Source organism: Pseudophryne corroboree, chromosome 4 (genome assembly GCF_028390025.1).
Source record: "Pseudophryne corroboree isolate aPseCor3 chromosome 4, aPseCor3.hap2, whole genome shotgun sequence".
Classification (NCBI taxonomy): Eukaryota; Metazoa; Chordata; class Amphibia; order Anura; family Myobatrachidae; genus Pseudophryne; species Pseudophryne corroboree.
The window spans coordinates 244337625-244355554 of NC_086447.1; the positions used below are offsets into that span (position 1 = coordinate 244337625).

General features: G+C 46.9%; 1 protein-coding gene across 1 annotated transcript in view; it reads left to right on the forward strand.

Annotated features, from left to right (window-relative positions):
• The window catches only part of PCOLCE2 (procollagen C-endopeptidase enhancer 2), a 106645-nt gene that overhangs the window by 33466 nt on the left and 55249 nt on the right, over positions 1 to 17930 (forward strand). Inside the window, exon 5 of the mRNA XM_063915989.1 lies at positions 7069 to 7205. Within this exon, the coding sequence (XP_063772059.1) occupies positions 7069 to 7205 (137 nt within the window). The remainder of the gene's footprint in view (positions 1 to 7068; positions 7206 to 17930) is intronic.

Consider the following 17930-nt stretch of genomic DNA (forward strand, 5'->3'; position numbering starts at 1 on the left):
ACCTTGTGCTGAGTGGAGCAACAGGTTCTTTTCTAGGCAGTGTGGTATTAGGCTGTATATCATAGACCAGTGTAATACTCCATCCATGATTATTATTATTATTATTATTATTATTATTATTATTATTATTATTTTCTCTGACGTCCTAGTGGATGCTGGGAACTCCGTAAGGACCATGGGGAATAGCGGCTCCGCAGGAGACTGGGCACAAAAGTAAAGCTTTAGGACTACCTGGTGTGCACTGGCTCCTCCCCCTATGACCCTCCTCCAAGCCTCAGTTAGTTAGATTTTTGTGCCCGGCCGAGAAGGGTGCACACTAGGGGCTCTCCTGAGCTTCTTAGTGAAAGTTTAGTTTTAGGTTTTTTATTTTCAGTGAGACCTGCTGGCAACAGGCTCACTGCATCGAGGGACTAAGGGGAGAAGAAGCGAACCTGCCTGCTTGCAGCCAGCTTGGGCTTCTTAGGCTACTGGACACCATTAGCTCCAGAGGGACCGAACACAGGCCCAGCCTCGGAGCTCGGTCCCAGAGCCGCGCCGCCGGCCCCCTTACAGAGCCAGAAGCAAGAAGAGGTCCGGAAAAATCGGCTGCAGAAGACATCAGTCTTCAACAAGGTAGCGCACAGCACTGCAGCTGTGCGCCATTGTTACTCAGGCACACTTCACACTTCGGTCACTGAGGGTGCAGGGCGCTAGGGGGGGGCGCCCTGAGCAGCAATGTAAACACCTTGGCTGGCATAAATACACCACATATAACCCCCAGGGCTATATGGATGTATTTTAACCCCTGCCAGAACTCACCAAAAAGCGGGAGAAAAGGCCGCCGAGAAGGGGGCGGAGCCTATCTCCTCAGCACACGGGCGCCATTTTACATCACAGCTCCGCTGGAAGGACGTCTCCCTGACTCTCCCCTGCAGTCCTGCACTACAGAAAAGGGTAAAAAAGAGAGGGGGGCACTAATTTGGCACAGTTTTAATACTAACAGCAGCTATAAAGGGAAAAGCACATTTTATAGTGGTATTCCTGTCTATATATAGCGCTCTGGTGTGTGCTGGCATACTCTCCCTCTGTCTCCCCAAAGGGCTAGTGGGGTCCTGTCCTCTATCAGAGCATTCCCTGTGTGTGTGCGGTGTGTCGGTACGATTGTGTCGACATGTTTGAGGAGGAAAATGAGATGGAGGCGGAGCAATTGCCTATTATAGAGTTGTCACCCCCTAGGGAGTCGACACCTGAGTGGATGAGCTTATGGAAGGAATTGCGTGACAGTGTCAGCTCTTTACGACAGACAGTTGACGACATGAGACAGCCGGCTACTCAGCTTGTGCCTGTCCAGGGGTCTCAAACGCCATCAGGGGCTTTAAAACGCCCGTTACCTCAAATGGCAGACACAGACACGGATACTGACTCCAGTGTCGATGATGAGGAGACAAACGTGACTTCCACTAGGGCCACACGTTACATGATTGAAGCAATGAAAAATGTATTGCATATCTCTGATAATACAAGTACCACTAAAAAGGGTATTATGTTTGGTGAGAAAAAACTGCCTGTAGTTTTTCCTGTATCCGAGGAATTAAATGAAGTGTGTGATGAGGCGTGGGTTTCCCCCGATAAAAAACTGATAATTCCTAAAAGGTTATTGGCATCGTACCCTTTCCCGCCAGAGGATAGGGCATGTTGGGAAACACCCCCTAGGGTGGATAAAGCGCTCACACGCTTGTCTAAACAGGTAGCACTACCCTCTCCTGATACGGCCGCCCTAAAGGAACCTGCCGATAGAAAGCTGGAGAATATCCTAAAATGTATATACACTCACACGGGTGTTATACTGCGACCAGCAATCGCCTCAGCCTGGATGTGCAGTACGGGCCTGGCGTGGTCGGATTCCCTGACTGAAAATATTGATACCCTAGATAGGGACAGTATATTACTGACTATAGAGCATTTGAAGGATACATTTCTATATATGCGTGATGCACAGAGGGATATTTGCTGACTGGCATCAAGAGTTAGCGCGCTGTCCATTTCTGCAAGAAGAGGTTTATGGACGCGGCAGTGGTCAGGTGATGCGGATTCTAAAAGGCACATGGAAGTATTGCCTTATAAGGGGGAGGAGTTATTTGGGGTAGGTCTATCAGACCTGGTAGCCACGGCAACTGCTGGAAAATCCACATTTTTACCCCAGGTAGCTTCTCAACCTAAGAAGACGCCGTATTATCAGGCGCAGTCCTTTCGGCCCCATAAGGGCAAGCGGGCAAAAGGCGCCTCATTTCTGCCCCGTGGCAGAGGGAGAGGAAAAAGGCTGCAACAAACAGCCAGTTCCCAGGAACAAAAACCTCTCCCGCCTCCGCAAAGTCCTCAGCATGACGCTGGGGCTTTACAAGCGGACTCAGGCACGGTGGGGGCCCGTCTCAAGAAGTTCAGTGCGCAGTGGGCCCACTCGCAAGTGGACCCCTGGATCCTTCAGGTGGTATCTCAGGGGTACAAATTGGAATTCGAGACGTCTCCCCCTCGCCGTTTTCTAAAGTCTGCTTTACCGACGTCTCCCTCAGACAGGGAGGCAGTTTTGGAAGCCATTCACAAGCTATATTCCCAGCAGGTGATAATCAAGGTACCCCTCCTACAACAGGGAAAGGGGTAGTATTCCACACTATTTGTGGTACCGAAGCCGGACGGCTCGGTGAGACCAATTTTAAACCTAAAATCCTTGAACACTTACATACAAAGGTTCAAATTCAAGATGGAGTCACTCAGAGCAGTGATTGCAAACCTGGAAGCCTCAGGTTTGTGGTACAGAACTGTCACTATCAGTTTCAGACGCTGCCGTTTGGATTGTCCACGGCACCCCGGGTCTTTACCAAGGTAATGGCCGAAATGATGATACTCCTTCGAAGGAAGGGAGTTTTAGTTATCCCTTACTTGGACGATCTCCTGATAAGGGCAAGATCCAGGGAACAGTTGGAAGTCGGAGTAGCACTATCTCAGATAGTGCTGCGCCAGCACGGTTGGATTCTCAATATTCCAAAATCGCAGCTGATCCCGACGACACGACTTCTATTCCTAGGGATGATCCTGGACACAGTCCAGAAAAAGGTTTTTCTCCCGGAGGAGAAAGCCAGGGAGTTATCCGAACTAGTCAGAAATCTCCTAAAACCAGGCCAAGTCTCAGTGCATCAATGCACAAGGGTCCTGGGAAAGATGGTGGCTTCTTACGAAGCAATCCCATTCGGCAGATTCCACGCAAGAACCTTCCAGTGGGATCTGCTAGACAAATGGTCCGGGTCGCATCTTCAGATGCATCAGCGGATAATCTTGTCACCAAGGACAAGGGTGTCTCTCCTGTGGTGGTTGCAGAGTGCTCATCTTCTAGAGGGCCGCAGATTCGGCATTCAGGACTGGGTCCTGGTGACCACGGATGCCAGCCTGAGAGGCTGGGGAGCAGTCACACAGGGAAGAAATTTCCAGGGCTTGTGGTCAAGCCTGGAGACATCACTTCACATAAATATCCTGGAGCTAAGGGCCATCTACAATGCTCTAAGCCTAGCAAGACCTCTGCTTCAAGGTCAGACGGTGCTGATCCAGTCAGACAACATCACGGCAGTCGCCCACGTAAACAGACAGGGCGGCACAAGAAGCAGGAGGGCAATGGCAGAAGTTGCAAGGATTCTTCGCTGGGCGGAAAATCATGTGATAGCACTGTCAGCAGTGTTCATTCCGGGAGTGGACAACTGGGAAGCAGACTTCCTCAGCAGACACGACCTCCACCCGGGAGAGTGGGGACTTCACCCAGAAGTCTTCCACATGATTGTGAACCGTTGGGAAAAACCAAAGGTGGACATGATGGCGTCCCGCCTCAACAAAAAACTAGACAGGTATTGCGCCAGGTCAAGGGACCCTCAGGCAATAGCTGTGGACGCTCTGGTAACACCGTGGGTGTACCAGTCAGTGTATGTGTTCCCTCCTCTGCCTCTCATTCCCAAGGTACTGAGAATCATAAGAAGGAGAGGAGTAAGGACTATACTCGTGGCTCCGGATTGGCCAAGAAGGACTTGGTACCCGGAACTTCAAGAGATGCTCACAGAGGACCCGTGGCCTCTACCTCTAAGAAGGGACCTGCTCCAGCAGGGACCCTGTCTGTTCCAAGACTTACCGCGGCTGCGTTTGACGGCATGGCGGTTGAACGCCGGATCCTGAAGGAAAAAGGCATTCCGGATGAAGTCATCCCTACCCTGATCAAAGCCAGGAAGGATGTAACCGTACAGCATTATCACCGTATTTGGCGTAAATATGTTGCGTGGTGCGAGGCCAGGAAGGCCCCTACAGAGGAATTTCAACTGGGTCGTTTCCTGCATTTCCTGCAAACAGGACTGTCTATGGGCCTAAAATTAGGGTCCATTAAGGTTCAAATTTCGGCCCTGTCGATTTTCTTCCAGAAAGAACTGGCTTCAGTTTCTGAAGTTCAGACGTTTGTCAAGGGGGTACTGCATATACAGCCTCCTTTTGTGCCTCCAGTGGCACCTAGGGATCTCAATGTAGTTTTGGGGTTCCTAAAATCACATTGGTTTGAACCACTCACCACTGTGGACTTAAAATATCTCACATGGAAAGTGGTAATGCTGTTGGCCCTGGCTTCAGCCAGGCGTGTCTCAGAATTGGCGGCTTTATCCTATAAAAGCCCTTACCTAATTTTTCATACGGACAGGGCAGAATTGAGGACTCGTCCTCAATTTCTCCCTAAGGTGGTTTCAGCGTTTCACTTGAACCAGCCTATTGTGGTACCTGCGGCTACTAGGGACTTGGAGGACTCCAAGTTGCTGGACGTAGTCAGGGCCCTGAAAATATATGTTTCCAGGACGGCTGGAGTCAGAAAATCTGACTCGCTGTTTATCCTGTATGCACCCAACAAGCTGGGTGCTCCTGCTTCTGAGCAGACTATTGCTCGTTGGATTTGTAGTACAATTCAGCTTGCACATTCTGTGGCAGGCCTGCCACAGCCAAAATCTGTAAAAGCCCATTCCACAAGGAAGGTGGGCTCATCTTGGGCGGCTGCCCGAGGGGTCTCGGCTTTACAACTTTGCCGAGCAGCTACTTGGTCAGGGGCAAACACGTTTGCTAAATTCTACAAATTTGATACCCCGGCTGAGGAGGACCTGGAGTTCTCTCATTCGGTGCTGCAGAGTCATCCGCACTCTCCCGCCCGTTTGGGAGCTTTGGTATAATCCCCATGGTCCTTACGGAGTTCCCAGCATCCACTAGGACGTCAGAGAAAATAAGAATTTACTTACCGATAATTCTATTTCTCGTAGTCCGTAGTGGATGCTGGGCGCCCATCCCAAGTGCGGATTGTCTGCAATACTTGTACATAGTTATTGTTACAAAAATCGGGTTATTATTGTTGTGAGCCATCTTTTCAGAGGCTCCTCTGTTATCATGCTGTTAACTGGGTTCAGATCACAGGTTGTACGGTGTGATTGGTGTGGCTGGTATGAGTCTTACCCGGGATTCAAAATCCTTCCTTATTGTGTACGCTCGTCCGGGCACAGTATCCTAACTGAGGCTTGGAGGAGGGTCATAGGGGGAGGAGCCAGTGCACACCAGGTAGTCCTAAAGCTTTACTTTTGTGCCCAGTCTCCTGCCGAGCCGCTATTCCCCATGGTCCTTACGGAGTTCCCAGCATCCACTACGGACTACGAGAAATAGAATTATCGGTAAGTAAATTCTTATTATCCTTTATGTATATGGCAGTACAAGGGCTCAGTGGTACCTTACATAGGAGGATATTCAGTAAGGATTGCAGATTCAGGTTTAGCAGAATCTGCAATCCTTTCTATCGCATGCTGGGGGCCGCCCATCACAGGGCAAGGCCGCCCAGCATGCTAAATGGCTTGCCCAGTGGTTGCAACTGCAATTTAATTGCAGTTACAACAACTGTGGATGAACCCCTGCAGCTAGGCTGTTTTCTTGATGCATGTGACAAACAGGGTTATTGCGGTCACATCGATTAGCGATGCGACCTAAATAACCCCCATAGTACATAAACTGGAGCAAAGCAACTAAACAAGCAAAAATATTTAAATATAGAATAGGTTACAGTGCTATAAATTTGAATAAAAACACAATTTGGGTGAGTGGCAGTGGACACCAAACCATTTGGCAACTTACAAGGCCGATCAAGCTACTGTGGACCAAGAATACTGACTTTATTGCATGCAGCCCTGTTGCTTCAAGGACCATCGCTACAGGATCCTATACTTTGGAATACACAGCCGGTAATTCCACCATCCTTGGAAGTTTACTTTACATACCAGCTTGCCTATTAATATGAACTGTCCATCCATATAAAGGGACATGGTCGTTTTCAATTTGCAGCTGGCACTTATTATATTATACTATTGATAATTTCCTAAGCTTGTTATTTGTTATTTTTTAGTTCAATAGTAAAACAATTTCATGTTTTTTTAATCTATTAAATTGTGTTTTTATTTAAATTTATAGCGCTGTAACCTATTCTATATTTATTACCTTTTTAGAGGAGACTGACTATCTCCCATTATACAGCAGCTAGACAAACACCCACGACAGCGCCTGAAGTTATATACTTGGTATATACTCTTCGGCACAAAAATATTTAAATAACTTACAGTGAAAACATAGCATGACATGAGATACAAGCTACAGTATATAACCATTGTTATACTACCCACACTGACAGTGTTGATGGTAAAAGCACGGGAAGGAAAAACCTATGAGGGAAGAGAACTCTGCTCGTCAGAGCTTACATTTTCATTCATCAACATGAAGATGCAACCTCTGTGTCAGCAATGGTGCACAGTGATGGGGTTGAAATAGATAATGTAAAAGGGTGACATTATCTCACGTATTCAGTGTTCTATGCTAACCCTAAACCCCTGGGAGCTTATGCAACCTTTTACGTTTGACAAGTGTTTATATTTGATTAGTGTTTTACGTTTGGCTAGTGACTAGTGTCATTTGCTTATTTGTGAAACTAGTGGCTTGAGGATCAAACTGTTTTGATGGAATTTACATTTACTTCTGTCCCTCTGATTTAAGGTCATTGAAGTAAAGTTTGAGAAGTTTGATGTGGAGAGAGATAATTACTGCCGATATGATTATGTGGCTGTGTTCAATGGAGGAGAACTAAATGACGCCAAGAGAATTGGAAAGTTCTGTGGGGATAGTCCACCAGCGTAAGTACTCCTTATATACTGCATTGTGCAAAATCATGTAGCAGCCATATTTTTTGTAAATTAATGTATATAAACAATATTAATAGTAATACCAATATGGAGGGGCAAAGCACAGATCTAGGATAATTCCCAGTGCCGTACCTAGGGGTGTGCGAGCAGTGCCACTCACAGAGCACAGAGATCTATGGGTGGCACTGCCACTCACCCAAGGCCCCTGCATCTGGCTAGCAGGGTGCCTGAAACGGCAACCTGCAGCCAGAATCGCTACTGCAGTGCCACTGGAGTGTAGGGTTGCCACCTCTCCCTGATTTCCTGGATTCTCCAGGATTTGGTGGCAACCCTCCAGGAGGCTTTTCCCTTCACCCGGATTCCTGGATCTCCAGGAATAAGGGGACCCTGGGAGCACCAGCAGTGCTCCTTGGCAGCCGAGGAACTCAGTGAACTACAGTGACTGTCTCACAAGATGATGACATCAAATCTCACAAGACTGTGTTCAGCCCAGACTGAGCCGAAGCTGCCGTGACGCTGCCATTGGCAGCTCTTTCTCAGTGTTTCCCTGGGCTGCGGTGGTGAAGTAACGCCGGCCCGGCTCATGTAAGAAGAGTAACAAGAGCTGACAGGCATGTCACACATATATTTATAATATAGTGAGCATGTATGAAACAAATAGAGGCTCAAGTTATATATACCTGTAGATATATGTATATTTTTTTTAATCACTAACAGACACCTTTTAGTAGTGCATTTGTTTGTTTAACCTGTTGAAGCTTGATATTGATTAGGTTGTGTGCAACACTGACACTTCCATGGTTCTTCCCTCTTTCACACAATCTAGTTTTAAGGCACCAAATGCCTGTAATTTATCCAAGAGGCGACTATTATATTCCTATTTATTTAGATACACTGTTTCATTTAGATTGTTTGTACGTAAAATATTTTACAAATATGGTACATCCTTTAATTTACATGAACATTGCTTGGTGCCGCGGGGGAAGGGGGGGGATTTGAGGGGGTGGATCTCCAGGAATCGATGATGCATGGGGTGGCAACCCTACTGGAGCGTTCTCCATATGTGCACACTGCAGTTCCTATAGCTACCTCCCCGTCCTGTCAGGACTGTAAGTCTCATGTGCCCGGGGGGGAGCACAGGGTGCAGAAAAGCCCTGATGAACAGCTCTGATGATACCTAAACAGCAAATATGGGAGAGAGGGATCATTTTCATGTTCTCAGCAGAATCAGAGATATAAATAGCTGTTTTTCTGGTGGACAGATTGTTATCTCAGTTGTTTAAAGATTGAGTTTGAGGTGACAGAAAAACATTCAGTTTGGTGAAAAATCTGGAGAGGATAAATATTTTTTGGTGTCATCCTTATTTGCCATCTTTGCTTGGAAGCCTTCGGGAGATCTGTTGAGGCAGAGGGCCAGGTGGAATGGGTACGTCATCACGCCCTTTGTGCCAAAGATGCATAAGAGTAGGCCACTATCCAGGGAGCCACGAGAACTCAAATTTGGGAGTCTTCTTAAAATTCTGGGAGAGTAGGCAACTTTGTGTCATACGAGGTGTGGCTATTAAATAATGAGGCCGATGCTATAATTTTTTTTAATGTTTTTTTGGAAGCATCACAGTTAATAAAATATACAGTATCATCATACAGTAGCAACAATAGACATGTCATTTATAGTTATTACAATGAGTTAATGCAGGAAACATGCATGGACAATGAGCAGTAAGATTACAGGTGGAACAGAATGTCACATCAGAATCAAATAATTAAATTCACACATAAAAGAAAAAGGTTCCGTCACTTGCTCCCTCTCCCACACACACTGGGAACCGATGCTATAATTTACATTTAATTATATTAAGTACATTTTAACTTTATTCCCCTTCTATGAACTCCCCTTCTGCATCCACACACCGCTGCATTCTTATTTTCCATTGGTTAAAGCAGTGCTGTAGCTCATTATCTGTCAGCTTTCTCAACAGTTTCGTCCTTTTCTTCTTTACCTCAGTAAGTAATACAAAATGGGTCCCTTTGAGTACATATTTGACTTTAGGGAAAGGAAAGAAGTCACACGGTGCTAGATCTGGCGAGCATGGATGGTGTTCTAGCACTGCAATCTGTTTCTCGGCCAAAAATTGTTTAATAGTGAGAGCTACATGGGCTGATGTGTTGTCCTGAAGGAGGATTGTCAGCGTCCGGGGTCTTACCGGAACGCTGGGGCCGCGGGGCGGGCTTCACGGGCAGCTGGGCAATGGCGGTGGAGGGCTGCGGCGCTGGGTTCAGGGGTACAGGCAGCGGTAATGGCGCTGAGGGGGTCCGCTCGTGGCGGCGGGATGCCGCTGCAGCGGCTCCCTCTCGCTAAACCGTTGCCTAGGAGACCAGGGGCAGTGAGCAGCATGTTGTCAGAAAAGGTCTGCATTACTGGGCGCCACCATGTTGGAGACCAAGTTTCTGACATAATTCCTGTTCCTAGGTTTCCAGCCAATCCAGGGAGACTTCTTCCTATAAAAGGGGGCTAGGTTTAGGACAGGGACGCCAGTGCTTCAAGTTATAACCTTGTTGTAGGTGCTTTAGCCTGTGCTCCCAGGATTCCTGCTGTATTCTGGTACTTCTAACCCTGCTTTGCTAGTTCTCAGTTGCTGCTGCAGTCTTGCCGTCCCTAGCCTGCTGCTGCCCGTGGAGACGCTTTTGGAAAACCCGGTTCAGTAAGACCCTTTGGGCCCGGACGACCTCGGGTCTCTTGCCTCGTCCTCCAAGCCACAGTCCGCAGATTCTTGCTTCCAGCCAAGTCCTCGAACCACCATTCACAGTCCTCAGCTCGTTATCTCCAGCTTCATCTTTCAAGCCACAGTCTCCAGTTCTCAGTCTCCAGTCACGACCCAAACTACCGTCCACAGTTCTCAGCTCCTCTACCGCAGTTTCATCTTATGAGTCACAGTCCACGGTTCTTGTCTTCAGCCTCGTTTTTACCCTCACTCACAGTTCCACAGTTCTTTGTCTACGACCACGTTCTCAAGTCACCGTTCACCAACCTCAGTTTTCTACCTCAGCTCTGTACATAATAAATACTTTCCATTGACTCTCAAACCCCGCCTACATCCTTCATTGCTCCGTGTCCCATGCAAAGGAACTATATCCAACCCCCTCATCTTGTTCTTCCACAGCCTACTACCTCCTTGGGCAAATCTCAGCTGCCGGATCCCCAAACTTTGCTAGACGTGACAGTAAGCACTGGCCCAATGGATTTGACGGGTGATCAGGCCTCAGGAGGGGATTCAACCGCAGATATCTGGTCTCGCTTAAGTAAGCAGGAGGCCACACAATCTCAAATTGTGCAGTTCATGCAGAGTATGTCCGAACGTCTGGATTCTCTCTGTGTTGCCATGGCGGCTCCTCAAGTTTCTACAGCTGCTCCCACATTAGCACCTCCGGTTCCGCTTCCTCCTGTGCCAGTCCCACTTCCACGGTTGCATTTGCCATCTCCCAGTCAATTCGATGGGAATCCAAAGCAATGCCGCGCGTTTCTTAACCAGTGCAAAATCCAGTTCGAACTACAGTCGGCCAGTTTCCCATCAGCACGAACCAAGGTAGCCTATATAATTTCTTTACTTACTGGGCAAGCGTTGGAATGGGCATCACCATTGTGGAAGAGGTCGGCTCCCATCCTGTCTAACTACTCGGAGTTTGTAGCCGCCTTTCGAAGAATCTTCGACGAACCGGGCAGGACTTCTGCTGCCTCATTGGAGATTCTGCGCCTGCGTCAGGGCACGCGTACGGTCAGTCAGTACGTGATCCAGTTTCGTACTCTCTCCTCTGAACTGAACTGGAATGAGGAGGCTCTCATCGCAGCTTTCTGGAGCGGTCTCTCCGAAAAGATCAAAGATGACCTCGCGACTCAGGATGTACCTGATAAGTTGGATAGGTTAATTTCCCTATGCAATAAATTAGACTTAAGATACAAAAAACGCTGTATGGAGAGATCACGGTCAGATCGTCCCAGGCCTCGAGTCGTTCCTCCACCAACACCATCAACTCCAACTACTGAGGAACCCATGCAGATCAATCGTTCCCGTCTCTCCAACGAGGAACGTCAGAGACGGCGACAAGGGAACTTATGCCTGTACAGTGGTGTATCTGATCATTTTCTTAAATCTTGTAGCCAACGTCCGGGAAACGCCCGCTCCTAGCTTGTGCCGGAGAGGTCAAGCTAGGAGAATTCTCAGAATTACTTGCCAAGAAAGAGTCAGTATTGTTAACCCACCTGGAGCTTCCTTCTTCCTCCCTTCTCATCCCTGCACTGCTCGACTCCGGAACCGCCGAAAGTTTTATTACATCAGCTCTGGTCAAACGATCTGGGATACAAATGGTCCATTTGGATCATACCATCTTAATTACTGCTGTGGATGGAAGTCATATTCCTGAGGGAATTATCACTCTTCGTACAATTCCTCTTAAGATGAAGGTTGGAGCTCTTCATTCGGAAAACATCTCTTTCCTAGTAATTCCTAAAGCCTCTCATGAACTGATCCTAGGATTTCCATGGTTAATAAGACACAATCCCCACATAGATTGGCAAACCATGGATGTTCTTTCCTGGGGACGAAACTGCTTCCAGAACTATTTGCCCTCTGTAAGACCTCTCTGCTCTTCTAGTCCTTCCATCCTTCCTGCAGAATACCAGGCCTTCCAAGATGTTTTTAGTAAGCATGGGGCGGACACCTTGCCTCCGCATCGCACTTGGGATTGTCCCATTGATCTGGTACCCGGCAAGACTCCTCCCCGAGGTCGAATCTACCCGCTCTCACTCCCTGAGACTCAGGCCATGTCAGAGTATATCCGGGAGAACTTGGAAAAAGGATTCATTAGGTCATCCACCTCTCCGGCTGGGGCGGGGGTTTTCTTTGTCAAAAAGAAGGATTGGGGACTGCGGCCCTGTATTGACAATAGAGGTCTCAATGACATTACAATTAAGAACAGATATCCATTACCTCTAATTCCAGAACTGTTCGACCGTGTTAAAGGAGCTACTGTATTCACTAAGCTGGACTTACGGGGGGCCTACAATCTTATACGTATTCGCCCAGGTGACGAATGGAAGATGGCATTTAATACCCGCAACGGCCACTACGAATATCTGGTAATGCCTTTCGGCCTATGTAACGCCCCAGCCGTCTTTCAAGAATTCGTTAATGAAATCTTCAGAGACCTCCTCTATGACTGCTTGGTGGTTTACTTGGATGACATCCTCATTTTTTCTAGGGATCTGAAGACCCATCGAGAACAAGTCAAGGAAGTTCTAACTCGTTTACGGAGGAATCAACTATTTCGTAAGCTCGGGAAGTGCACCTTCGAAGTACCCACGATTCCATACCTCGGTTACATCCTTTCAGGGCAGAAGTTGCAGATGGACCCCGCTAAAGTCCAAGCGATTCAGGATTAATCGCTTCCAGCTTCCCTTAAGGGAGTTCAATGTTTCCTGGGGTTCGCTAACTTCTACCGAAGATTTATTCAGAATTATTCCTCTGTCATAGCCCCCATAACAGCATTAACTAGGAAAGGAGCCGATCCAGCCAAAAGGTCTCCAGAGGCTTTAGAAGCCTTTTCGTCGTTAAAGAAGGCCTTCATGACCGCTCCTGTTCTTCGACAACCTGATCTCAGCCATCCGTTCCTGGTGGAAGTCGATGCCTCCACGGTAGGAGTAGGAGCAGTTTTATCCCAGCTCTTCGAGGACAAGAAAGTCCATCCTTGTGCATTCTTTTCGCGAAGATTCTCCCCCGCTGAGCAGAATTACGCTATTGGGGAGCAAGAATTACTAGCAATTAAGTTAGCCTTTGAGGCGTAGAGGTATTTGTTGGAGGGAGCTCAGCATCCAATCTCGGTAACCACGGATCATAAGAACCTCATGTATCTACAGTCAGCCCGATGTCTGAACCCACATCAAGCAAGATGGGCACTCTTCTTTACCCGTTTCAACTTTAAACTTAGTTACTGTCCAGGGTCTGTCAACAAAAAGGCAGATGCATTATCTCGTTCCTTGAGTTCTGAAGAACCCTCTGATCGTTCAAAAGAACAATACATCTTAGACTCCACCTCTTTTTCAGCAACAAATACCTCTCCACTTCCTCCTCCAGGAAAGATATTCGTTGCTCCAAATCTTCGCAAGAGACTGCTTACATGGGCTCACTCCTCCTCCTTCATGGGCCATGCGGGTGGTCATAAAACGCTCAAATTCATTCAGCGCTCCTACTGGTGGCCTCATCTCAGGACTGATGTTCAGGAATTCGTGGCTGCCTTTCCAAAGTGTGCTCAGCATAAAAGTCCCAAAGGTCCTCCAGCCGGGTTACTTCATCCGCTACCTGTGCCACAAAGACCATGGACACATATTTCTATGGACTTTATTACTGATTTGCCTGTGTCTGGCGGACGGAACACCGTATGGGTCATAGTTGATCGATTTTCTAAAATGGCACACTTTGTTCCTCTGGTCTTCCATCAGCATCCTAGCTGGCAAAATTATTCATAGCAGAGATTTTTTGACTCCATGGTTTACCGCAGGAAATCGTATCTGATAGAGGTCCCCAGTTTGTGGCCAAGTTTTGGAGATCCCTATGTTCTGTTCTTGGCGTGAAATGTAATTTCTCCTCAGGATATCATCCTCAAACGGATGGTCAAACAGAGAGTGAACCAGGACCTGGAGACATTTCTGCGTTTATTCATGTCCTCCTCTCAGGACGACTGGCTTGACTTCCTCCCATTTGCAGAATTTGCCCATAACAATCTTTATCACTCTGCCACAAAATCTTCTCCATTTTTCATTAATTATGGTTATCATCCGAAAGTTCCTGACTTCCAACTTCTGCCTACACTCGAAGTTCCTGCCGCAGAGTCAACACTTCGACAATTTACTGAAACCTGGAGACAAATTCACAAGGCCTTGCTCAAGACATCCAAGAAGTATAAGACCTACACAGATCTGAAGCGAAAAGCGGTACCAAGTCTTAAAGTGGGAGATCGGGTTTGGGTTTCCACATGTAACCTAAGATTGAAGGTTCCTACTAAGAAGTTTGCTCCCATGTTTATTGGGCCCTACCCAATCGAAAAAGTTTTGAATCCTGTGGCTTACAAGGTGAAGTTACCTCCACATTTAAGAATCCCTAATGCTTTTCATACTTCTCTCTTAAAACCGTTGGTACTCAATCGATTCAGAGCTGCTCTGCCTAAATCACCCACGATCCAGTCAACACAAGGAGACGAATTTGAGATTCATAAGATCCTCGACTCCCACAAACGATATGGTCGCCTCCAGTACCTAGTTGATTGGAAGGGATATGGACCTGAGGAAAGGTCCTGGGTAGAGGCAGAGGACGTCCATGCCCCAAGACTTCTTCGGACATTTTATGCCAAATTTCCAGCTAAACCTTATAGGTACTTCTAACCCTGCTTTGCTAGTTCTCAGTTGCTGCTGCAGTCTTGCTGTCCCTAGCCTGCTGCTGCCCGTGGAGACGCTCTTGGAAAACCCGGTTCAGTAAGACCCTTTGGGCCCGGACGACCCCGGGTCTCTTGCCTCGTCCTCCAAGCCACAGTCCGCAGATTCTTGCTTCCAGCCAAGTCCTCGAACCACCATTCACAGTCCTCAGCTCGTTATCTCCAGCTTCATCTTTCAAGCCACAGTCTCCAGTTCTCAGTCTCCAGTCACGACCCAAACTACCGTTCACAGTTCTCAGCTCCTCTACCGCAGTTTCATCTTATAAGTCACAGTCCACGGTTCTTGTCTTCTGCCTCGTTTTTACCCTCACTCACAGTTCCACAGTTCTTTGTCTACGACCACGTTCTTAAGTCACCATTCACCAACCTCAGTTTTCTACCTCAGCTCTGTACATAATAAATACTTTCCATTGACTCTCAAAGCCCGCCTACATCCTTCATTGCTCCGTGTCCCATGCAAAGGAACTATATTCAACCCCCTCATCTTGTTCTTCCACAGCCTGCTACGTCCTTGGGCAAATCTCAGCTGCCGGATCCCCAAACTTTGCTAGACATGACAAGGATGAAATAATTTTTCCACAACTCTGGCATCTGATTCTTTCCTGCAAAGTTTCTACAACATTTTTGTAGTAATGTTGATTCACTGTTGGGCCTTCTGTTACCCAACCTGTCAAAATAACACCCTTGATGTCAATGAATACAATTAACATGGCATTGAATTTGGATTTGCTTTGATGTGCTTTCTTCATTCTTGGTGATGATGGTGTTTTCTGGGGTTTTGCAATCTCCGTATCATACTGGAGGATCCATGTTTCATTACAAACTATAACTTTATATAAAAATGCAAATCCACTTGAATTTGTTTCAATGTGTCTGCAAATTTGCTTCTGGTTTTCTGTCTGCTCAGCAGTGAGAAGCCTTGGAACCATCTTAGCACAAACTTTTGTCATGTTAAGATCTTGATGCAAAACTTGGCAAACAGTTTCTTTGTCGATGTTTAACATTTCTGCTACCAATCAGATGCTGAGTCGACTGTCAATTTAAACAATATTCTCAGTTTTTTCCACATTTTCATTTGTTCTTGATATGCAACGGCTTCTGGGACGTTCATCATTTTCAGCATCTTCACGACTGTCACCAAATCTTTTGTGCCACTCAAACACACTTTGCACATGACATACAATCTGCCAGGTAAGCCTTGGTTAGCATACGAAAAGATTCAGTGGGTGTTTTGTCCAACTTATCTAAAAAGTTTAACATGTTGCTCTACTTTTGAACTAAACATTTTTATGACACATGTGAAAACACAACTTCTTTGAACGCTGTGGGACAGCAAACTATGGGGCAGATGTATTAAGCCTGGAGACGGCATAAGGAAGTGATAAACCAGTGATATGTGCAAGGTGATAACGCACCAGCCAATCAGCTTCTAACTGCTAATTTACATATTGGACCTGATTGACTAGTGCATTTATCACCTTGCACATATCACTGGTTTATCATTTCCTTATGCCTTCTCCAGGTTAATACATCTGCCTGCTTATTTGTAGTATCTGTACATGGGGGGTGAAACTTGCAAAACCTTTTTGTGCAAGGACAATGCTCCCACACTCCCTTTTAATGCACGCATTATGGTTTATTTCTGCAGCGGGGTATACTGGTATTCCACAGGGAATAACACCAGGGTGTAGAGTTGGATCTTGATCCAAGGCACCAACAGGCTAAAGCTTTGACTGTTCCCAGGATGCATTGCACCGCCTCCTCTATAACCCTGCCTCCAGGCACTGGAGCTCAGTTTGTAAGTTGGTGCACACCGCTGACGTGCTCCTGGATCGCGTAGCTGCACATCAGGGAGGAGGTAAAAGGGTCCCCCAGGTGTGACCCGCCGGTAAATTGCGGTCCCAGGAGACAGACCGTGCCGCTGGCGTGGACACTGTACTGCACAGGGACCCCACTATATCCACCAGGTCAGGGAGCACAGGTCGGATTTAGTAAAATCCGTTTACAATAGGCTCCATAGTACCCGGTGGTGAAGTCCAGCAGAGGGGATAAGGCGCTCACCTGTAGCCCCTCCCCCAGTTCCGGTGTTCCCGCCCTGGAGCTGCAGTTCTCTCTCCCTCACTCCCTGACAGAGATTTTGGTGCCACCTTCACTACTAGCTGGGCTGATCTCCAAAGGTTCTGTGTTTGTTTTGATTTTCACAGCACACGGTTACCTTACCTGATGAAAAGGCTGCCATGCCTTGAAACGTCGTAAGATGCCTGTAACCTGTTTCCTTTGAGCACGTTTTATACAATGCTATGATGTTTTGAATACAAGTTGTTTTACCACAAGTCCGTGGAGTGCCGCCTCTGTTCCTTTGCTGCTAACACCTGAGCCACAGGTGGGGAAGGATCCATTGCTATATATATATATATATATACTTGAGCAGAGACTCGGCACTCCCACAGACAGTGACAACTAGGTCCGGTGCCCTCATACCTGCATGGCAGCAGTACATAGGGAATCCTCAAAGCGGCACTCAGGACACGATAACAGTGACACCAATTTAGATATCAACATTGGTGTCACTGTTATCGTGTCCTGAGTGCCGCTTTGAGGTAAGCTTACATATGAGCCAGGCTTTCAAACAACTGCTATGGAAAGGGACTTACTGTAGCCAAGAAAATAAAGAGAATACTAAAATTCTGAAAATATATTAATGTAACATAGAGAAAAAATTTAAAGCTATGTGGAAAAAAAAAGATTACTCAGCCTACACTTGCTGACTTTTCTCCTATATATATATATATATATATATATATATATATATATATATATAGTGTTACACAGAATATACAATTTGGTATTTTTACTGTGTGTTTCAGTCCCCTCATATCACTTAAGTCCTCTGTTTTGTGGCCTGTGTGTACTGTCACATTTTTGCAGATATTGTGTTTGTCTGGCTGTATATAGGCCCTCATTCCGAGTTGATCGCTCGCTGCCGTTTTTCGCAGCATAGCGATCAGGCTAAAAGTCGGCTGATATGCACATGCGTATGGGCCGCAGGGCGCACGCGCGAAGTAATTTCACACAAAACTATGCAATTTTACACAGGGCCGTGCAACGCTTTTCAGTCGCTCTGCTGATCGGTGAGTGATTGACAGGAAGTGGGCGTTTCTGGGCAGAAACTGACCGTTTTCCGGGAGTGTGCTAAAAAACGCAGGCGTGTCAGGCCAAAACGCAGGAGTGGCT